Source organism: Lampetra fluviatilis, chromosome 34 (genome assembly GCF_964198595.1).
Source record: "Lampetra fluviatilis chromosome 34, kcLamFluv1.1, whole genome shotgun sequence".
In the NCBI taxonomy this organism is placed as follows: domain Eukaryota; kingdom Metazoa; phylum Chordata; class Hyperoartia; order Petromyzontiformes; family Petromyzontidae; genus Lampetra; species Lampetra fluviatilis.
The window spans coordinates 10302940-10326195 of NC_136308.1; the positions used below are offsets into that span (position 1 = coordinate 10302940).

General features: G+C 49.7%; 1 protein-coding gene across 1 annotated transcript in view; it reads left to right on the forward strand.

Moving 5' to 3' along the window:
- COL7A1 (collagen type VII alpha 1 chain) overlaps positions 1-23256 on the forward strand; it is a 124585-nt gene that overhangs the window by 89987 nt on the left and 11342 nt on the right. Inside the window, exons 76-99 of the mRNA XM_078872551.1 lie at positions 1380-1415; positions 3188-3223; positions 4142-4186; positions 5117-5149; positions 6176-6238; positions 6563-6598; positions 8271-8351; positions 9071-9139; positions 10077-10112; positions 10267-10326; positions 10807-10851; positions 11445-11480; positions 11932-11967; positions 13351-13410; positions 14618-14743; positions 15252-15323; positions 16219-16254; positions 16541-16600; positions 17179-17223; positions 17959-17994; positions 18839-18874; positions 19541-19597; positions 21037-21108; positions 22530-22601. Of these exons, the coding sequence (XP_078728677.1) occupies positions 1380-1415; positions 3188-3223; positions 4142-4186; positions 5117-5149; positions 6176-6238; positions 6563-6598; positions 8271-8351; positions 9071-9139; positions 10077-10112; positions 10267-10326; positions 10807-10851; positions 11445-11480; positions 11932-11967; positions 13351-13410; positions 14618-14743; positions 15252-15323; positions 16219-16254; positions 16541-16600; positions 17179-17223; positions 17959-17994; positions 18839-18874; positions 19541-19597; positions 21037-21108; positions 22530-22601 (1284 nt within the window). The remainder of the gene's footprint in view (positions 1-1379; positions 1416-3187; positions 3224-4141; positions 4187-5116; positions 5150-6175; positions 6239-6562; positions 6599-8270; positions 8352-9070; positions 9140-10076; positions 10113-10266; positions 10327-10806; positions 10852-11444; positions 11481-11931; positions 11968-13350; positions 13411-14617; positions 14744-15251; positions 15324-16218; positions 16255-16540; positions 16601-17178; positions 17224-17958; positions 17995-18838; positions 18875-19540; positions 19598-21036; positions 21109-22529; positions 22602-23256) is intronic.

Consider the following 23256-nt stretch of genomic DNA (forward strand, 5'->3'; position numbering starts at 1 on the left):
GAAAGCTGTCTCTGGTGTGGACCAATCAATTTCAAAGACAATGCATATATTATTAGAGTAAGTTTTTTGTTTGCATTCTGACCACAAGTCTCAACACCTGTTTTGTTGCCAGAAAAAAGGGGAAAACCCATTCTCATAGATTAAATTCTTAGCCAAAAATAGCATTAATAGCAAGTGGTTCCTAACCCTCTCCAAGACAGACTCATAATCCGTAACTGGTGCAGCATCAGCACCAAGAGACAAAGGCGGCCGGGTGGTGCTGGCCACTCCGCCCCCCTCATGCGTCGCGCTGATTTAATAGGTGTTCACTAGCAGCACTTTCCTGTGCTCGCCATCGATTTTAAACCCACATACAGATCATTATTATCAAAGCAAGAGTTGTGTGCACATTTGTATTCGTGTATGAAGCCATACAATCAACTCTGAAAGTCGGCATGCGGTAAAAGGATTTAAAATTCGGTAGGGTTGGCAAGCATCCTTTCCCCCAACAGTCTATATGGCTACACAGAGGATCTGTGTGTGTGTGTATGTGTGTGAAAGAGCGCACGTGTTTGTGTGAGTTGCGTCGTCAATGTCTTTGCCGATTGTCATCCGCCCAATGATGAGCGTGCTGCTGTGTAATGCCTCCAGGGAGCCACAGGTCCGCCGGGTCAGACCGGCCCCATTGTGAGTAGCTCGGACGCGGCCGTCTCGACCGCGACCGCATGGCCATCGTGTCGACCCGCAATGCTCCTCACCGGGCGGCCGTCGAGCCAATCACAGCCGAGTATTCTAGGTCACGTGGGATGTTTCCGAACCAATCGAATGCGCCTCACTCGTGCCTCTTCTCCTTTGTCCAACTGAGCCACGCCAGGGCCGTGCCGAGCCAACCCGGCGCTACTCAGCGGGCACGAGGTTGTTAGTCTGCTGCTGATGTCACGTGCAAATAACACGTTATTGCCCCTCCCCTACTACCCCTGGCCCTGGTTGGCCCCGATTCGGTTTTCTTGAGGCCAGCGCAGCATCATTTGATTCTGGCTCGGCTCGGATGTGCCAATGGAAAAGTGGTGCCCGGTGACTTCTCAGCAGCTTCAATTGCAGCAACGTCAAACGGCGTGGAGCTGCCACGTGACCGCAGATTCTCGTACGTGATCGGAGGGATGCATGCCCCCCAAAATCGCATGGTCCAAATGTGTGCGGAGGGAGCATGCCCGAAACGGGCGCTTCATTCGAGAGCGCTTGGACGACCAAATGCTGGACAGCGGGGGTCCTCGCATGCGGCCCGTGGCTGCTGCAACTGCCTGAGCTCGTGAAGGAGCGTTGTTTCTACTAACTTGTGGGGAAAAAACTTCCCGCGTCTATTTTATCGCCGCATGCACGCGTGGGGTCGTCCACCGCAGGGCTATCAAGGCTACCCGGGACCCGCGGGGCATCCGGTACGTACGTTTGCGTTGCTACTTGGCCAAGTGCGTTGAGGCCACTTGGACACCCCGAGCTGTTGGGTTGTCGGCAAATGGTGATACACTTATGGCGATACCACGATACAGTGATTCGGCAATTCGGCCATACCATGATTTGGCGATTCGGCGATACTGCAATATGGCGATATCAAGATCCGCGACAATCGCATCATCCCTTCTGCAAAATATTGTTGCGCTGTGATTACCATTCATTTTACTTTTTTTTAAACAAACGAAAAATATTTCCATAGTAACAAACAATCATTAAAGTTCTAAATTAACAGCTGTTACCGTTTATGTTCGTGCTTTGCAAAAGAGTCTGGTGTAATTGATGGCGCATTGGCAGTTTACATATTCTATGATTATAAGACTTACGATCAGTAAATGTATGTGTGCAGTTAACTGGAGTTAGAGTAATATAGGTCCTTACTGGAAAATCAGCAAAGCACAAAACGATACGACAATAATACAAATAGGTACTATCACAAACTTTACAGGAATCTGATGCCGGATCGTGAGAATTTATATTGCGGTGAGCCTACCCACCTGGGCCGCAAGCCTTCTCTAAGTCCTGAATCCTTTGAACGTTCTGCCTCCTCCGCTTTGTTTTAACCCTGAGTTTTCATTCTTGTGTACGACGACGCACGCCCACATGCTCGTTTCTAACCCAGGGCCTCTCGTCAAGAGAGGCTTTTGGTCTCAGTTGGCTCGCACCTGATTATAACTCCTGCATAGGATGAACAAAACAACTGCAATTGTCATTAACACTGCCTTTACAACAGAAAAAGATATATTCTGACGTTTCTGGCAATGGCCCTAATTCAGAGCAGCGAGAGGGCAGATAGGTAGACATTGTCGGTGGAGACTGCATTTTTGACCATGCGGTCTGCAAAAACTGAGACATTTTGAGTGTTGCTTGGACATGTGAGCACTTTCCATGCATAGCCATTCAGTGCTTGCTACTACTCTGTCTACCACAGGAAGCGTTTCTGTCATAAGGCAGTGCTAATGAACGGCTTTGTGAGTGCTTCGTTTGAGCTTATGCACCACTTCGAACACATCTACATCGCATATCCAGCAACATATTCCCAGCAATCATTGGCAGACCATAATGCCTCGTTTACAGACCAGACATCGAGTCACCTTGTGCCGCACAGGGGCAGCTGCTGCTGGGTGGTGCCATTTCAAATTTGTAGCGATGAAATGCGCGATGTGAAGCCCTCTAAGATGGCCTGGGCGGACAGGAGGGTACGGCATATCAAACACACTATGGCGTCGTTCTCGTGAACACACGCTGGGTTTCCATTAGTAAATTGGAGGGACAGCTCTGCTTATTGGAATCAGAATTTCATCTTATAAGTTTTCTTCACCATTTAAAAAAATAATCATTGTTTATTGTAACTGCTGTTTCTGGGCCATTACCACCAAGCAGTTTCGCTCCTCTGTGAGAGTTCCCAATGGATTCTTGGTCCGTGATGACTCCGATAGGAAGTTCGTGATCACAGGGACAAACAAAGATGTAGTGCAGCGCAATTTAATATACATAACCGAATCTGAAGGTATCATTAAGCCACTTTTCATTTACTTGTCATAAGTAGTTTAATCTAACAAAGTATATTTAATAATGCCCGTCCATGTTCATGAATCGGTCTTAGCGACACCACAGCCTGACTCCCAGAATTGTTCCACCAGCGTAGTCATCTGGTTTACACGACAAGCGTAATGTTCCCTCTCTTTGAATCTTATAGGGACCTTCAGGAGACCCCGGACCCCCAGGAACCAAGGTACGTTCGAGCCCAGCATGGTGACAGCAGTCCGTTACAATGAATCCACGGTGAGCAAGGGCTTAGTGTAGCAATCTTCTTGGAGGTTCAACTGGGAAACGTGGTGTGCTGGCTACCCCCTCCCTCTGCCAGCCCCGCCCACTACTCAGGTAGCCCCACCCACTACCCAGGTAGCACCACCCACTGTCCAAGTAGCCCCACCCATTGTCCTGATAGCCCCGCCCACTGTCCTGGTAGCACCACCGACTGTTCCAGTAGCTCCACCTGCTGGTCTGGTCGCCCCGCCCACAGTTCTGGTAGCCCCGCCCGCATTGTGAGTACTATTTATTTTACTATTTACGATTTTTCTTGTCAGGTTAGGCTCACTGAGCTATATAGAATGCTCCTTTTCAGAAGCGACATGGCCACAGATGATAGCTCAACGAAGTGGCTTATCACGTGGAAATTTTATAGCAGTCAAATACTCGACCGCATGGCCACCGTTTCTAAATGTGGAGGGAAAACTGGAGGCCCTGGAGAAAAATCCAAGCAACCATGGGAAGAACATGCAAACTTCGCATATACAGGCATCAGGGTCGGGATAGAACTTACGACCACCAATTTTTCCAGGCGAGGTTAGTTAGCATCTTGCCACTGAGCGTGAGACCAGAATATTTTAAACCGGCAACAAGAGATGGCAGTGCAGCAAAATCTATTGTACTGTACTCGTATGCTCCCATGTCTGCTGCCCACCATCACGAATCCACACTGACCAATGTGGTGAAGCATGGTCAGATAACTGCTACACACTGCACGACTTGTGGAGGCCCTCATTCGACAGTGGGTTGACAGGAGGGCCGTTTTAGTACATTTGTATAAATGTAACTTGTTTTTTTAATCAATATTTTTCACCGTTATCATTGTTGCGTGTGGTGGCAGGGACCGGCTGGTCTCCCCGGTGGGCCTGGCCCCACTGGCATCAAGGTGAGTCCTCGAGTCTCATCCAACACCGTCTAGCAGGAGTGGAGAATTCAGCCTGGACAAGGCAGCGGTCGGCAAAGGTCGCAAACGGGTTTTGATTCCTTACACGTACCCATACCCGGCCGCACCAGGGTCGCAAACGGATACCCGTACCCGATACCCGGCTGGGTACGGGTAGCCGGGTATCGGGTAGGATACGGGTGTCGGGTACCCGATTGCGACCTCTGGCTGTCGGCAGTAACCGTCATCATCATCATCATACGACTATTATAGTTCATTTATTGATAGATTTGTGCTTGTCCCTTGTTCCGCTCTTAACCGGAGGATCAAGAGCAGCACAAGGTTACGCCACAAATCTACAGAAAAAAAGCCCCTTCCCAGAAAGTTTTTTTTGGTAGAGGGGGGAGGACGTTTGAACTCGTGTTGAGATTAGCCAAAAAATGTTTAATGGAGAGAACAGCTTGGTGGCTGCCGTCTCACTGCCATCTGCGAGACGCAAATTTGAAACGGTTGAGATGTGATGCAAGGTGCTTTGAGTTGCAAAGTAATTTCAGCATTTTGTACGTGTGAATCCTTATTTATTGAACAAGTCGATGGTTTAAGGCAAACCTCAATGGACAACCAACATCCCAGCGTGGATGACAATGAGTACGTCCGACGCCGTGGTATACCATGAGCATTTATCCATCATCAAACAATCTGGACACATTATTCCTCATTTCTTCAGCATTCACAATGCATTCATGAGTTATGTCAACTCTGAGTTTTAATTGTGCAACAACTGTTGTAGAAGATCACAAATGCGCCCATGACTGCTCCACACTTTGGAGGTAAAAAATGAATGGAATGCGGTAATTATCAGGTGCATCGTGCAATTCTTGTCTGTGTGACCTGCTTGCATGTTTGACTCTTCTTCTTTTTGTTGTCGTTCAGGGAGAGATGGGACCTCCAGGACAGTCTCAAGTGGTGCGTACATTGTCACGATTTGCTTAAATACATGGAGGATGAGTCGTCGTAGAGCCGGCAGAGGTGTTGAAGTGTGTGTCGAGGTCAGGGAGGTCGGAGTGGACGCTGAAGGGAGCGCTGTGGGGGTGGGATTGGTAGTGAGTTGTGTTCTCTTGTGTAACCGTTCGGGTCTGTGTGTGTTTGTTTGCGTTTCAATTACTGTTACGCTTGTTTTCGACAGCCTCACACGTGAGTCTCACGACTCTTTTTTCAGGATGGTACTGCCAAGTGTTTGGAGTAGGGGGTGGTGATTGCGACGTCGATTCCAATTGAGTAATTTGTGGGTAACTTTCTAAGTTAGACCATGACGCCGGCACACGATGACCACCTCTTGTGAACGACATCACGCGATTTTTAACGTCCACTGTGAAGCAGATGGCGCATAATACTTGAAGGTTAATACACCCGCAGTTTTAATCCATGCGGCCGATGGAGTCGAACCGTGAACCTCATGGCACCGTGTGTGTGGATGCTCGGATGTGGGCATGTAAGGCTTCATGTGCCTACGTCCTCACGCGTGGGTGTGCAAGTGTACACGTGAATGCGTGTGTGCTGGTTTGTGTGTAAGTGGGGAACGGTAGGGTAACGGTTAGCGCACTCTGCTACGAAGCCAGCGACCCGAGTTCAATGTGTGCTCACGGCCAATACCAGTGACGATTATCTGAACCGGTCCTAGGACTCTCCAAGTTCAACTCGGCCTCAAATGAGGACCTGGTATGGTGAGTAAGCATCACCACTAGGGAGGCAAAGGCGACCAGGGCGTGGTGCTGGCCACCCACCCCCTCATTTGTTGTGCCCGCCTTCATAGGTGCTCACCAACAGCACTTTCCCCAACAGTCTGTTAAGGCTATACGGGGTGATCTTTGTCTTTTATAGTTCTTGTGTGTGTACATGTTTGCCTGTATGTTCACCTGTGTGCGTGGGCGGTCACACGTGGTGATGTAAGTGTTCTCACACACGTGTGTGTGTGTGCTCGTGTTCTTTCAGGGACCGCCCGGCCTTCAGGGACTTCCTGGCCCTCGGGGCCCCAACGGAGTCCCAGGATCACTTGTGAGGAGCCCCAACCCCCACAGACATCACAAACGGTCGACCCCAACCACATTCAGATATGTCAACAGGCCATGCCTCTAACCCTAACCCCAAAAATACATATTTTCACACCAGCCTAACCCCCGACTCTCACCTTAACACCTCGGCTTTCCCCAACCCTAATCCTGACATGAGAAACACCTCTACCAGCCTCCGGCCACGCCACTCTCTGCTAATGACGCCTTTCCCACTCTTGTCTGCAGATGTATTTATTATTTGAGTCCTTGAGTGTGTGATTGTTGGTTACTTTGCAAATTTATTTTGTCATCGTATTTTTTTCTCTAGGGCCTTCCAGGACCACCGGGTTTGCCAGGCCGAGAGGTGACATTACACTGCATCGTCATCTATTTTTATATTTATATGTACAGTGCCTTCACTAAAGACGCTTGACGTAACTTACAAAACGGTGACAGAAGGGAATGATTGAGATGGCAGGGGTGCAGCAAGGAATGAGGAATGAGTGACAGCGATAGACAGTACTTAGGGATCACGAAAGGGTAGGGGAGGGATAGGGATGAGTGGAGGGGCGAGAGGAGGGAAGAAAATGGGGAAAAGAGAAGCGGTTAAGGCTTTAAGAGAGGAACGGAAGGAGCTGCAGGAGGGGGACTACTTCATGTACGAGGTTGTGTACACGTTTAACCCGCTGCTTTAAGAGGATCACGTAGATTCGTGAAACTCCCATATCTGCAATTTGGCCAGTGGATGGCAGTACAGCAAGTGGGTTCATTAACCTGTCTGGGCTGCCCTTTGGTTATCCACTTTGTTCTCTGGGTGTTCTGCTATCTCCCGCATGCAAAACAATAATTAGAGAGGTATTGGCCAAGCATCTCAAAGCAGAAGTTTTCTAAAAAAGATTACTGAGGCTCAGTGAGTGCAGTTTTCCCAGATAAATAAAGGGCATTATCATTATTTATGGGACCCTTTTTGCCAGCATCAAGATTATGGAAAAAGAGTAAAACGCTTTGCCTCTCTGGCAATAATACAGGAGGTGTTAAAATGCTGAAACACCAATAAAGCTATTTTTTTTACCAAATAAGGCCCACTAAGCTCTATAGCTCATATTTAGAAGCGACCTGGCCACAAATAACAGTTGAACGAAGTGGCTTTATCGTGTAGATATTTATAGCAGCTTAACACTCTAAACATATATTTCGAAATGTGGAGGGAGAAACTGAAGGACCCGGAGAAAAATCCACATGACCACAGGGAGAGAGAGACGCAAACTCCAAATATACAGCAGCAGGCGTCAGGTTCAGGATCGAACCCACGACCTCCTGTATACCAGGCGAGGTAGTTAACATCTCACCACAGCAACTGTCTCTGGTGTAGGCCAATCAGTTTCAAGGACAATGCTGTACATTATTTGTTTGCATGTTTCACCACAAGTACGCGTGGTTAGTGTAGACTTGATGCCTTGGAATTGGTGTCTATTTGGTGTTTAAACATCTTAACACATCCTGCATTATTGCTGGAGATGCTAAAGCATTTTTCTCATTGTTTCATCATTGTTATTATTGTCATCAAAAAAACTCAACACGTTTGTTATGAGGCGATGTTTTTCGCAATGGCCCTTGTTCATAGTACATAAATCGCCCGAAATGTCACCTGTTATATATGTATGTATATTTTGTTCTTTTAAAGTCACGTTTGTGATGTGTTGAAGTGGGGGGGGGGGGGGGGGGTTTGGTTAATGGTACTTGTGCACCACTGCCAAATGCAGCAGCATCACCAAACAATCTAATTATTATTATGGGGCATTACGATTATCAGCAGCAAATCTTGATACGCTACCATCATCATCATCACTAAGATTTCCCCGGTCACCGTCATTGCTTTGTCATTAAACATGGAACGATACATCCCGCACCTCCGATTAGCACGATGGGCTACGTACGGTGTGAAAGAAGTTCAGCATACATACATGGATGCACCAATTGGTAATCTGCCTGGCGTTCGTGTTTACCGGCTGGCACCATGTTCCCTTGTTCCAAAGGGAGAAAGTGGGAAGCCCGGAGTGGCCGGGAGAGACGGAGTTCCTGGAACTGCGGGGCTGGATGGGCTCCCGGGAAAGATGGTGAGGAGCGCCTCCCTCCCACTGCGCAACCGAGCCGTGCCGAGCCAGTGCGGCTCGACAGGCAACAGGGTGGTTTTTTCCACTGCAGGAGCAGAGCCGCGCCGCTTTGCGTCACGCGCGATGAATGAGTCGTGACACGTTTAGGCGACACGCGTCGCGACTGAGTGCATCGATGTATCCGCACCTCCGATTAGCACGGTTGGCTACGTACGGTGCGAAAGAAGTTCAACATAAATACAGCATGACGCTGTGTCCTCACAGTGTACTGAACATTTGTCACATGCAATGGAACACACCTTTAGCCCTGTCTATGGCCCTGCTAGGCATAAAGTTGTCTAAATACCAGCTCGGATTATTTAAAATATTGGTTGGTGACTGCCCTGCGGCAAGCGTCTCCGTACTCCCTAGCGGGACACGTGGAAACCTGCAGTGTGTGAATCAAATAGAAAGTCGCATTAAAGGCATATCGGATGTAGTTCTGTGATATTTGTTTCTGGGGGTCTATTCTCTAACATGGTGGGGGGGGGGGTGGTTGGGCTCCATTGCTTTGTGAGAAATGCGAATGGTTCATGGTCTCCTGTCATGATACCAGGAGCACAATCGGGGAAACTGCATGGAAAAAGGACAAAAAAACATTGGCGGTGGAGGAGTATTTTCGTGAAGATGACTTTGTGAGTTTCGTGACTTTTTTTTCTGCTCCTGACGTCTCGTTCACACAGGGGCCCCCAGGACCCATCGGGCTCACGGGCCCCCCAGGCCAGGCGGGAGACCGGGGACCCCCCGGACAGGTAAGTACCCCCACCCTCCCCCCCCCCACCTCGACGAAAAATGCACCGTCTATAATTTTACCAAACTCCGTGAACATTGATAAAATTAGATTTTTAGGCATGTAATCAACTTGCATCGAGTAGCGCTCGTAATTCGTTTTTTTTGCCGTGTTATTTTTGTAAGTAACTGTTCGGCTACTTATTCAGGCTCGTGATCGTAACGAATGAGTGAATTCACTTGACGATACAAACGGGACGGTGCCGGTGACACGGCGCGAACGAGACGGCGCACTTCAGGAAAATGAAATCAAAGTTCGAATTGGATCGTTCCAGTGAGTTGCGAGCAGTTCATCAGAGTGCAGCGTGAGCGGAAGGAAGGTGGTGGCGGGGAAAGTCGTGAGTCGTTCCCTCGCTAAAACTCAGCCACTGTTGTTCGCATGGTGATGCAGGTTAGGTTCACAACACGTCTACACGTCATTGCTTATCAAGATGCTGTACTAATAAGGAGGGTGTAACTCAGCGTTAGGATTTGGGGAAAACAGGATTATGTTTGTTCTAGGATTATCGGTGCTCGGGGAGGTAATGGGAGGGGAATGATAGGCTGGAAGGCTGCAGAGCGGAGAGGGTAAGAAGACATTGATATGAGAATGAGCAATTGAAGAAATGCTTAGGAATGTCATGTCAAAATGCTATTTCTGGAGAGACAGCCAGTCAGTTGCAAGTGAGAGAGAACCTCCCTCACACCCGTGACTGACTATTGACAGCCTGCAATTGCAGTGTTACGCGCTTCAACGTCCGCGCAATGTTCGCCATCCACGCACGGCGCAGGCCCGCGTCTTCTAGCCTGCGCGCAAGCGTCTTGAGGCGAGCTCTCGTCGGCTGGGTCGCCGTGGCTCTCGCGGCACGACGGAACGTACGCGCGTCTCGTCACTCCCGCCCTCTCCATCTTTTTCAACAGGAATCGCCGGGAGTGGCCGGGGCAAAGGGAGACAAGGTGAGCACTCGAGTCCGTCTTAGAGTCGGTGTGCCCCGTGCCGCGTCCCTCGCTCTGCCCTAAGTGTCCGTCGCTTCGTGCGCGCCGAGTTGGAACGCGTGGCCCCATGTTTGTGTCCCCCCCCCCAATGGCTGTTCCTGTGTTTGTCCGGCAGGGTGAGCCTGGGGAAGGCCTCTCTGGAGTCACAACGCTCCGGGGGGTCAAGGGTGAACAGGTGCCGATTAAACCGCCACGCACTGCCGCGCCACGTACAAATAAATAATACTTTAAAAAAAACTAACTCTCGTTTATTTTAAACGCCTCCTTCCAACAGAAAAACATATACAGTCTGTCCTTAAGATAACGTGGGTGGATAAGCCATGTCCTGTATGTATGTATGTTGAACTTCTTTCGCACAGTACGTAGTCAAAGTGCTATTCGGAGGTTTTGCGTATAACGGGGTTTCATCTTGTTCCCCTTTAAAATATTAAAGGATGTAAAAAAACTCGCAATCCCAATGTTCAAAAACTGGACTTCAGTTCAGTTTTGTGTTGTTTGGTGGTGATGCTGCCGATGCTTCATTGGCAGTGGTGCACAATCACAAACAACAACAACAGCAATAACTCAACACGCTCACCAATAGCGCTGGGTGTTTTCGGTGGAGCATTATCGCTGCAAACTGGAGTTGGTAATTCTCGCTTTACTTCGTTCCCAGGGAGAAAAGGGAGACCGCGGTACTGAGGGGTCCAGGGGAGAGAAGGTGAGGCATCACTTAAACATTTTCTTTGCTGAGGTCGCTTGGAGAGGGTTCGGAGTGCTGAGCCAGCACCGCAGAGACCATGGCTTCGAATCCAGGTTTCGGCAGCCTGTGGCTAAGCCAAGTTTCTTAAGTGCAGTGATTTGATGGGTCTAAGCCCTGGTCACCAATCACTGCACACAATAACAACATAAACCCATCGCATTAAATTTTTTTCAGCCATGAGAATCAGATATATATGGTTTTTGAGAGACGTGATGAATATTCTTCTCTGTAGTATGGCAGGTGGGAAACTTCTGCCCTCTGCTGTATGCGGGCTAGAGGTCACTTAAACAGGAATTCAGAGGTAGCTCTGTGATATCCGCTTCCACAGGCAATTCTCAACACAGGAAGATACACTGTTCTGCGAGAGTTCCCAATGGATTATTTGTCTCGTAACGCTGAAAAAAATAACGTGGTTAATCATTTATTTACTTTATAACTGAAACATTTTCTTGGGGTGTGTTGTGGCTGTAAGGGCTGTGTCGTTGCTGGAATGCTGTGCTGCAGCGGTACCTGCGCGCTCATGCTGATTGTGTTGTGTTTGCCCGTTGCAGGGCATGATCGGAGAACCAGGAGACCCGGGCGAGATCGTAAGGGAGTCTCTCTTTTTATTTCTCAATCACAAAACTCTCCAACCGTCCATTTGTATGTACAGGATGCTGTGGCTGTGCACGCTCCCAATGATACATGGCTTTCACATGTGTGTGTGTGTGTATCTTTGTGGAGAGTGGTGGCTCAGTGGTTAGCACACAGTCCTATGAACCCGGCGACTTGGGTTCGATTCCCACTCACGGCCAACATCGGTTGACGGATATCTGAACCTTTAATTTGCCTCCCCAAGGTCGACTCAGCCTTCTATGAGTATATGGTGCGGTTTGTAAACATTTGCATTGGGGAGACAATTGCGGCCGGCCGTGGTATTGGCCACCCACCCCCTCATGTGCTGTGCTGACCTTCATAGGTGCTTGCTAACAGCGCTTGCCCCAACAATCTGTTAAGGCTATATGGGGGATCTTTGTCTTTGTGTCTGTGTGCATGCAGGGATTCAAAGGGGCCCATGGAGAAAGGGGGTCGAAGGTAAGAAACTGTCTTGTCTTGAGACCCAACCACTGAGGCTGCGCTGTAAACATTTCCACGGCGTCACATACATCTTTTGCATGATTTAGTGGCTTAAATTTTCGTCACTGTCATCGTTTATTATTGATACCGCACCTCCCGTGCAGCAGTCCATCTCGAGGCGTCAAAAGGAAGGGACGTTTCAGATAATCAATTCACAATGAAGAGACCGCAGATATAGCATGGACAAAATGTATATACACAAACTGTTCTTGAAAGGACTGATTTGCCCATTTCAACTGAGCTATTCAAATCCTGACTGAAAATAAAGTGTTAAATTGTGGGTGCATTGGAAACTTTTCTGGGTAGGTAACTTGAAATTGTTGATTTGATGTTCGCCATCGAGCCAACTTGCACAGAATCCATCGTTCGATTTGCACGAAAAATGTTTGTGACCCCTACGCATGTTACCATGTTACGGCGTCTCTCTCTCTCTGTGTGTGATCAACTTCACTTGTCTGCACACTCTCGGAAGGCTAAGGAAGTGACCATAGCTCGTCGCTCTTTGATGTACAGTTGTGCAAGGGTGCATCCATATTTGATCATGTGGTACATCCGCCATCTGGTGGGGAGTACGAGGTTCATGGCAGCTGCCACAGCGGTGTAATGGTGAGCACAGTGGGACCATCAATCCAGAGATCACTGGTTAAGTTCCATCTCCTGTCCAGCAGTTGAAACAACGGTGTATGTTTCCGTCACCTATGTCCAGCAATGTAATTGGGTTCACCACAGGCGACCTGCAGTTCGTGTGTGGTGGTGGGGTAAAGTTTGGGTAGTAAGCCCACTTCTTCCAACAAACTCGTCTGATCAGAGTGGAAGGGAAAACCATAAATACCCTCACGAGTTCACTCTAGTGATGGAGGGCCTTCCGCCAGCAGTGGCATAGGCAAGCAATTTCAGGGCTGCACCTTGACCATTATTTGCTATGGTCATGCTGCATTCACTGTACAATGTTTACCATTAACTGCATTGACAGCTAAGTGGCCACAAACCCGGATTCGAACCCAGGCTCTCAGCAGTGCTGACTCAAGCGTTCCTTCGCTGTGGGCCTTCCGGCCAGCTCCTGTGTCCAACAGTCCAGCACACACAGCCAGCACACACACATGTTGTTGAAATAACAGCTTCGATTGTGTTGTTGATTGCACCTTTACATGAAGGACATTGTGTTAAAATAAAGATGAGTAAAACTAACAAGTATTCATGTATATTGAACTTTGTTTCGTACCGTGCATAGCCGGCTGTGCTAATCGGAGGTGCGGCCGAAGGACGACAAACTAAATATGAAAGCAATTCTAAAGAAATGAGTTTTCATGATGAAGAAATGAGTTGCGATGTTACCAACAGGGGGAGCCTGGAGTAGGAACCGTTGGGCCTTCAGGGTCCCCTGGCCCCCCAGGACCTCCTGTAAGTATCCCCTTACCGCCCCCCTTAAACCTAACCCCACCTTTACCTACGATGTGTCATGATAGAAGTAAATTAAAATGTAATCATTGGGAACTCTTCCAGCAAGGAGTGTGGCCACGCCGTGCCAGAGAAAGGTCTCGGAGAGGCGATGTCGCAGAACTTCTTCTGAAGTCACCTCAGTGAACCTCTCCATGCACGCTCGGGGGGCACGTGTTCAGTGAAGAGTGTTTTACAGCATGTCAATCAAACTTTAACTTCTTAAATCACAGAGCTAACATTTTTTGCTCATTTTTTCTGAGAAACCAAACGTAACGCGATGCTTTCTTTTGTGCAGTCATTGGTGACCACGCTAAGGCCGTCAGCTCGCTGCACTTGAGTACACCGTTGTAACCGCAGTCAGCCGGTATCCACCCTGGGTTAGAGCCCAGGGTCTCAGCTGCACTGGATCAGTGTCCCTGACCCCTGACCTTCCCAGCCGTGTCTCTGGGTTCTCTTTTTCAGTCTGAGACTTTTGAAACGGCGACATTCCCAACTCCTGGCTTGGGTCGCGAGTGAATTCTCATCTCCTTCTGCTAAGTCAGAAGTGCTATTACTGCGTGGGGGTTGGCTGCCACAGATGTTCTCCCTCCATGAGCTTCTCTTCTGGGACTCCTCTCTCGTCCCATCTCCTGTCCTCTCATCTTGTTCCACCGCATCCTCCTATCCCACCTCCTGTCTTCCTGTACCTCTTCTGCCGTGCACCGGTGGAATCTCCGTAGACCTTTCTCATCTATGAGTCTCTCTGTTAGTTTATGTGTCTCCCTGTGAGCCGATAGGTGTCTCTGTGAATTGATGTGTCTGTCTGTGAGTCTATAGATTTGTGTGTGACTGCGTGCATCTCTGTGTGCATCCATAGGTCTCTGTGTGAATCTATGAGTCGCTAATTTTCATAGTCCTCATTGCGCTCTACACACGCCCAAACCATTTTAAGTCTCACCTCCCTGACCTCCAGAATATTGGTAACCCCCTGGGTAAGACTCCACTTTCTTGATTCCTCCTCCTTACTCTTGGAGACATTCCCAACATCTCAGAATTCTCATCTCTGTCCTTTCAAGCTCACTGCGAACCCTGCTATTAAACTCCAAACAAAACAAAATCTCTCCCATTTCCCCTCTCTCCACAATCCGCCTGCTCATCCACCTCCTCCCTGTGCGGATGATGTCACCAGGGAACGGTGGGGTCTCCAGGTCTCCCTGGGGAGCGGGGGCTCGCAGGGTCCACCGGCCCACCAGGACCCACAGGGCCCCGCGGGGAAACCGGCAGCCCCGGCACGCCCGGGTCCTCGGGCGAGAAGGTGCAAACAGCAGCGGAGAGAGACTGACAGCGGCCTTTACGCTGATAGCGGCAGCAGCTATAGGTGTTTCATTGATAACAGCAGCTGTAGGTGTCACACTGGTAGAAGGTATAGGTGTCACATTGACAACAACTTTTGGGGCCATAGATGGAAGTGTAGTGATGGTTATATTATTATTTTTCTACCTACGTGACTTTACCGAAAGAACCAAAGAGTACGGATTCCTGCAGTCACGAAAGCTTTAAATCAAGAATGGTTATATCAGTTACACAGATGACATCGATCACAGCGGTCACACTTATAGCAGCCATAGCCTTGACACTGGTGAGGGCAGCCTCAACAACAGCTGCATGCATGAGCAGCACCACCGACAGCAGCTGACCCAGCAGCCAGAGCGGTGTCAGTAGCCGTGGCATTGCGTCTGCCGTGACCAAACTCGTTGTTAGCCCACAATGGAATGCTGCTCTCACCCTGTTGGGGTGTCTAACCGGGGCCTGTGTCTGCACAGGGGCCTCTGGGCTTCCCCGGGCTGGACGGATCCACTGGAAATCCCGGCCCACCCGGCCCCCCCGGTTCCCAGGTACCCCCACGTCTCGCACACACACAGACACACTAGCACGTACGTGCACATACAGACACACTAGCACACACGTGCACATACACACAGACACACTAGCACGCATGTGCACACACAAACACACACACTAGCATGCACGTGCACACACAGACACACTAGCACACACGTGCACACACATACATATTAGAACACACGTGCACACACACACAGACACACTAGCACGCATGTGCACACACACACACTATCACACACATGCACACACACTATCACACACGTGCACACACATACTAGCACGCACGTACACACACACTAGCATGCACATGCATACACGTACACACACTAGCATGCACATGCATACATACACACACTATCACGCACGTGCACACACGCACGCTAGCAAAGACAAATATCCCCCGTATAGCCTTAACAGACTGTTGAGGCAAGTGCTGTTAGTGAGCGTCTATGAAGCCTGGCACGGCACACGAGGGGGTGGGTGGCCAATACCACGCTCGACCGCCTTTGTCTCCCCAGTGGCAAAGTTTACAAATCGCACCAAATACTAATTTAACCCTGGACTGGTTAAATATTCGCCACTGTTATTGCTCGTGAGCGAGAATCGAACGGGTTTAAAGTGCGTTACGTTAACCACTATATTTAAGCTCTTCATTAGGATACACACGCTGTCACAGACGCACAGACATACGCCCCATCAAATCACACCAACAGTTTTAGAGCCACGTAAACATCAATATCCAATTGAATCTCATTAAATGCGCATCTGTTGTGTAAGTAATGGTGCCATTGTATACACCATGTGTTTACGTGGATGTTCTCCACGTTTCTGTGAAGTCCTCGCCATCATGGGCATTTTTCTATTCATTTGTTTTGCATTCAACAGGGAGCTGACGGAAGGGCGGGTGAAAAGGGAGACAAGGTGAGAGCAGGAAATGATTCAAACCACACCTTTACTACTGCTGCTGTTTCCGCTGTTACTTTCACTGCTGCTGTTCCTTTTGCTGCTGCTGTTTCTGCTTGTATCTATGTCTGTTGAAGTTTTTTTGCACTCTATGTAGCCAACCGTGCTAATCGGAGGTGCGGGAGAAATGGCTTCAGCTGCTGTTCCTTCTGCTGCTGCTGCTCCTTCGACTGCTGCTATTCTTGCTGCTGCGTAACGTGCGGTGCATCTGTTCTCGCTTCCCCGTTTTGTTGCGCGTGGCCAGGGCGAGGTGGGGAGCGGCTTGCCAGGCCCCAAGGGTGACAAAGGGCACGCAGGAGCCATGGTGAGTGGCAACTCGAGAGAATGTGGAAGTCGCTAACGATGGGAAGTGTTCAGCAATTCATCCGTGCAGTTGCACAAATTGGGAAAACCTCACAGTTAACATTTCGGCATCATCCTAATAACGTGGACGTGGTGTCGTATTGGAATAATTATCACAGCTTTGTAAAAGCATGGCTTATTTAGGGAATGAGCTCATGGTTTTGACGTGTGCATCATCATCACCATCCCAGCTTGGATCAAAGTGTCAGTCCGTCTGAGTAAGTCCAACACCACGGTAGTCTATGGCCGTTTCTCCCTTATCGAGAAATGTGGACAAATAATTTCCCCCTTAATTACAGTCTTTTATACACTAGTTGCAAGTAAAAAGCCACTTCATGATTATTACATTGTACGACCAAAATCATGAAACTTCCCATTTGGAACAACCAACCACCCTCTCTCCAATTCCTCAATATGAAGACTGCGCAAATGCACTGACACCCACAAATCCAAAATGGGGGGGGGGGGGGAGGGGCCCATTTCATTCTTTCCACCAGGGCCCATGCCAACCGCGCTCCACCACTGTTCTCTGTGTCGCAGGGCGAAGACGGCCGACCCGGACAGCCAGGCCCACCAGGCTCAGCGGTAACGTGTGCACACACACACGCGTGCACGCACACACGCGTGCACACACACACGCGTGCACACACACACGCGTGCACACACACGCGTGCGCGCACCTACCCACATGCGTACACACACATACACACGCATGAACTTCAGCACATAAACACACACATGTGTAGTGACTGACTCAGAGACACTAAGAGTAGGAGGCACTCTGTTTATTAACAACCTTAATAGTTCACACTTAGTAACTACAGCTCCCAGTCAGGACAGCTGGCAGACTGCCTGACTGGCGACGCCGAGAAGGTGAAGACGACGACGAAGACTCCAGCAGCACGACGGGATCCCACTCCAAACGACAGCCCTCAGCTCTCGCCCGGGGCCTCCTTTTATGCTCCCAGCGTGGCCTCGCTCCGCCCCGGCCACGCCCCCTTTCTAGAACCTACCGGCGGGTTCCCGGGCATAACCTCACGTGCCCCTTCTGTAACCTTTTCCCTACATCCCTCTCTCTGGTCTATCACGTGACCTGCTGTCAGACAGGGCTGCTGCAACTGCAGATCCCTTTCCCTGCCAGCAACAAGCACTATGCTGCTAAGTGACCGATTCTATGCCACTACACATGTATGCGTGTGTACGCACGCACACGTGCGTCTACGCATTTCGATGTGTTGGGATGCCATTGGCGTGGTTCGGATGTCGCCAGCCCCGAGTTCGTGGCGTCGTCTCTTCTGACTCGGCGTCTGTCACTCGCAGGGGGCGCTCGGCACGCAGGGAGCTCGAGGAGACAAGGTACACAGCACCGCCCTGCCCCCCACCTGTTGTTCGCACGACGTGGCGCCGTTACCCTCCCCCCCCCCCACTTCTTCCAAACGTTGAGAGCTTATTTGCCGTGAAGCCTGTGTGCAAATGCGTGGTGAAAATTTTAAAAAAACCTCGTGCACACTTTCCACACTGGGAAGACAAAGGCGGTCCTGAGCGGTGCTGCACCCTGCTGGCCACAATAGGTGCTTGCTAACAGCACTTTCCCCAATAATCTAATGCTACATCGGCTGTGTCTGTGTGTGAGCTCTCATCAATGGGGAGTGGCAGTTGTGTGATTGGCGCATTGCACTACGAACCCGGCAACCCAAGTTCAATTCCCGCTCATGACCAATAACAGTGATGCATGCATGAACGGGTCCTGGACCTCCACAAGGTCGACTCTGCCTTAAAAATAAGTACCCGGTGTGGCGTGTAAGCATCAACACTGGGGAGACAAAGGCAGCCGGGTGTGGTGGTGGCCACCCACCCTCGCATGTGTCATGCTGGCCTTCAAAGGTGCTCGCTAACAGCACTTGCCCCAACAGTCCATTAAAGGCTACGTGAGGGATCTTTGTCTTTTTTGTAGTTTTTTTATGGAAGCTGCTGACTACTCTTTGTACACCGAAGTATGTTCCGTGACCTGCTGCCAGCGAGCCTTTGACATTTCACATGGCCGCAAAGTGCACCTGGCCTGGCGCAACCGCTGTGGTGACGTCACCGCCACTTATTGGCGAACGACAGCTGTTGTTGTTGGTGTGTGTGTTGCGATGGTCGCTGCCGACTGATCCATTGACTCCGCTATCCCCGCCCCCCCCCCTCACCTGTGCTGCAGGGGGAGTCTGGGACCTCAGGAGTCAAGGGCGACAAGGTGAGGGTCGAGCACAACAAGGAGCTCGCTCAACGGCTCTCCCAGCACAGGCGGAGATGACAGATGTATCCCCCTCTTATAGCCTCCCTCATTTTCTGTTACCCATTCCCTTCCTCTTGCCTCCCCTCCCCTCGCCCCTCCACTCTATCCCATGTCTCCCCGACCCTTTTGTGATCCCCAAGTAGCCCTCTATCGCTGTCACTCATTTCTCATTGCCAACTACATCATTCCACTTTGTCACCGTTGTGTAAGCTACGTCAAGCTCTTTGATTGAAGGCGCTCTATAAACAGCAGTTAGATTAGATGGCGAGATCTCGTACATGTAGCTTTACAATGCATGTGGCCTGCGTGGCTCAGGGTCCAAAATGGCCACGTCATTGTACTGAGCCGGCACTGCTGAGAGCCTGGGTTCAAGTCCAGGTTTTAACTACGGTGTTCCATGGTGACGACTTGTTTACGTAGTGACTGTGCGTTGCCGTGGTGATGACGGCATGTTCCCTTGGTGACTGTTTCCATGGTGACGACGGTGTGTTCCTGTGTTGAAAGTGTATTTCCATGGTAACGGAGTATACCTGTGGTGAAGGTGTTCCCGTGGTGAAGGTGCATTTCCATGGTCACCGAGTGAAGGCGTTCTTTCGTGGTAACGGCGTGATCTGTGGTCCCCAGGGAGAATCCGTGGGGGTCCCTGGCGGCGAGGGCAGCAAAGGAGTGAAGGGGGAGCCGGTGAGAGCCCTTGGCATGGCACCACACGCGCGGTACACACACAGCACGCACACGTGACGCACACAGCACGCACAACACGTACAACGTACACGGTACACCCGGCATGCCGCGTAACGGGCACACTGCACACCAGGATCATCGCACACGGCACACGGCGCAACCCCGACCGGTACGACACACCCACGCAGCTCCGCAGGCTCAATACACCCACCGTTCCAATCGCATCCCAACCTACTTCCCATCACATTCCACTTGTCTGCGTGTACAGCTCTGTGCCAGTCCACTGCTGGATGAGGGTCTCCAGCACGCAATGCCGAGTCCAGTGCTGGATTATCCTGGAAGCAAAAGTAGCTACATATGCTACGGGCCCCACACTTTCAAGGGCCCCGCGCTAAATTCTTTCAAGCTATCAATTCCGGTTCAGTGATTCTGCACTTGCTCTATTACTATAGTACTATACTGCCTTTAACTTTTATGAACGACTGAGTGTTTAATGTTAGCGATTTGTCATATCATCTGGCTGTTGAGCAAATGAAAAATACATTTACTTTACTATGCAAGTAAAAAATGCATGTGTTTTAATATTTAAGTGTGTTTTTTATTTAGGGCCTCTTTATACCATATGCTACAGGCCCCGCACTAGCTTAATCTGGCACTGGCCGCGTTGTAAGAGTGATTTGTCCAATGGCGGAACCAGGATTTTCAAGTAGGGGGGCAACGCCTCCAGCAATGAAAAATTATAGGAGTTGTTAGTAAGTAAGGACTGTCCCTTGCTTTTTATTCGACGCGTGTGCGGCGATGGCACAGCCACCGCTTGAGGGTCGAATTCGAACCGTGTGTGATCGGCATCGCGCTCGCTGAAGGTGTTGATGCCTTCAGGGAAGTCGTGTACTGTATACGCAACTGCGCACAATTCTGTGAGTCACTTATAACTGCTTTGCTGTTACTTATCACCAATTATGGACTCAGACTATTGTCCTATCATCTCATAGAGTCCCTGACACGTGATAATATGCTACACAGTGGCAGTGGGGGTCGCAAATTGCCGATTTATTACTAATAAACCCCAATGATCCGATCAAAATTAGGGATTTCGATCGGATCATTGGGGGGGCACGTGCCGTCTCACTGCCCCCCCCCCCACACTGGCTTCGCCAGTGGATTTGTCCATACTTCACCACCGTGGTCAGTGCAGGGTCGTGGAGGCATGGAGAGCATAGACCTGGGAGTAGAGACACTCAGTTTTTTCGGATTTTTCTGCGCTGTCCGTCACTGCTCGCAATGTAATCTCAGCAGCGGCCGATAACACCCATTGTGTGGAGCAGTCGCACCCCCCCCCCATCCAAGCACTATCCAGGCTCAACTCTGCTTAGCTTCCTTCCCAATCACTTAACGTGGCCTGCTGACACAATCGCTGACCGCTCGCTGGGAGCGTGCAGGGCCCGAGGGGCTTGCGGGGACTCGACGGCGAGAGGGGAGAGCGGGGAGAGGAGGGACCGCACGGGGAAAAGGTGAGGTGCCATCGTCGTCGTCATCATTGTCACAGCAGCCATCACCGTCAGCATCGACACTCGTCACTAATGCATCATGTATTGTATGTATGTTGAACTTCTTTCACATCCTACGTAGCCAACCGTGCCAATTGGAGGTGCAGGGGAAGGACAAAAAACTAAAGACAAAAAGAAGTTCTAAAGAAATGAGTTTTCAATCTAAAGAATGAGTTTCAAATTTAGTTAACATCTCCATGATCGGTAATTATTGGTTATCATCGTCAGCATTACCACTCGTAACTGACAAATCGTCATCATAACTTCATCATCATCATCGGTATCATTTTTGTCGTCAATCACCATTGTTTATAACGTGTTTGACACGTAGGCTTTTGTGACCAATATTATCCATAATAAAGGTTTTTGGGATAGATCTGATCTTCGCACCCGATAGGCTGACAGTGATGACATCACCATTGCTCTATTTAGGACCGCAACAGGAGGACTTCTATACAATTCTGGCTGTTACCTGATGAGGCTGGTTGTAATCACCAGCGAAACGTCGTACTCGAATTTAGTCTCCAACACACCGGTGTACTGTACTCATAACTAATTGCCACATTTTGTTTACGTGACAAACCTTACTAATTGGCTGTGCTGGGTGGTGGCGTGTTTATTTACGACACGTGTTTACCCACGAAAGTCTCCGGACTCTTTTTCAGCAGGGGCTTGCTAGGTTTCTTCAGTAGGGGCTGATGTTGCTGTTGATGCTGCTGTGTTATCCCCATTGAGTAATTTGCAGGTAATGTTTGCAGCATCGGGCTATCATTGCAGCATTTGCCCATTAAGATTCGTGTTGTTAATATCAAATGCAGGCTTTCTCACGAGGAATATTACGAATTTGATGATGATACACAGGAGTTTCGTTAACGCCTACCGATGCTGCGAGTCATCTCCGGCGGAACGTTGTGTATAATTTTCAAGTCTTGTTTGCTTTTGCTCAGTAACCAGTTTGCTAAAAATCTGAACTAGTAAAACATTTTATGAAATTTTACCAGGTAAGGCCCACTAAGCTATACAGCTCTTTTTTCAGAAACGACCTGGCCAAAAATAATAGCTTAGCGAAGTGGCTTATCGTGTGGAAATTCACAGCAGCCAAATACTCTGCACACTCAGTCGGCGCAACAACTCAGCCAGCTACAACAGGCCAGGTGACAGCTCGATTTGTTTGGCTGTGTCGGGTGGTGGAGAGTACACGGCTCCAATTGTTATTGAATCGATTATTATTATTGGTGTTGCTGAATGCATTACCTTGGGGAAGTTGCGAAAACAGCACAAGCCGCGTGCGAGGGACGCGCTTTGCTGCAGTTTGTCTAGGAGCGGCTGTTTGTTGAAGACTGCGGCGTCACGCACGCATTGAGTCATCATCGTTCTCATTGCAGGGCACGAAGGGAGACCTGGGAGCCAGGGGCCCGTTGGGCCCTCCTGGTCTCCGAGGCCCTGCCGGAGACAAGGTGGGCCGCTTTGTGATTTGTGTCGTATGCGAGCTCTCGCACCAGCCACGTGTGTACACGCGGACGCACCGGTGTGAGCTGTCCCGCGTGCGTGTACGTGCGTGTGTGTGTATGTGGGGCGGGGTAGTGCAGTGGTTTGCGCACGGCATGCTCCGAACCCGGTGACCCGGGTGAAATTCCCGCCTGCATTTGACGTCAACGACGAATACCTGAATCGATCGTGGGCCTCCGCTAAGTCGACTTGGTCTTATTTGAGTATCTGGTGCGGTGTCTAAACATCAGGATTGCAGAGACAAAAGCGCCTAGACGTGATGCTGGCCACCCACACCCTCATGTGCCATAGGTGCTCACGAACAGCACCTGCCCCAACAGTCTGTTATAGGCTATATTGAGGATCTTCTTTTGTGTGTGTGTGGGTCAGTTTGTGGATGTGTGTGTGCGTTTTTGTGTGGCAAAACAGAGCAGATATAAAACTCCACCAGGTGCAAACTCAGAAATGTCAAAACATAAAATAATAATGCAATAAAGTGTAAGAGAAATATGTGTTTGTGTGTAAAACCCTGACATATATAAGACATGTAACAGCATTAGTCAACACTGTGGCCTTCAAAGGAAAAGTAGAGAATATGGGTCGTTTCAAGCAATGTCCCTTCTT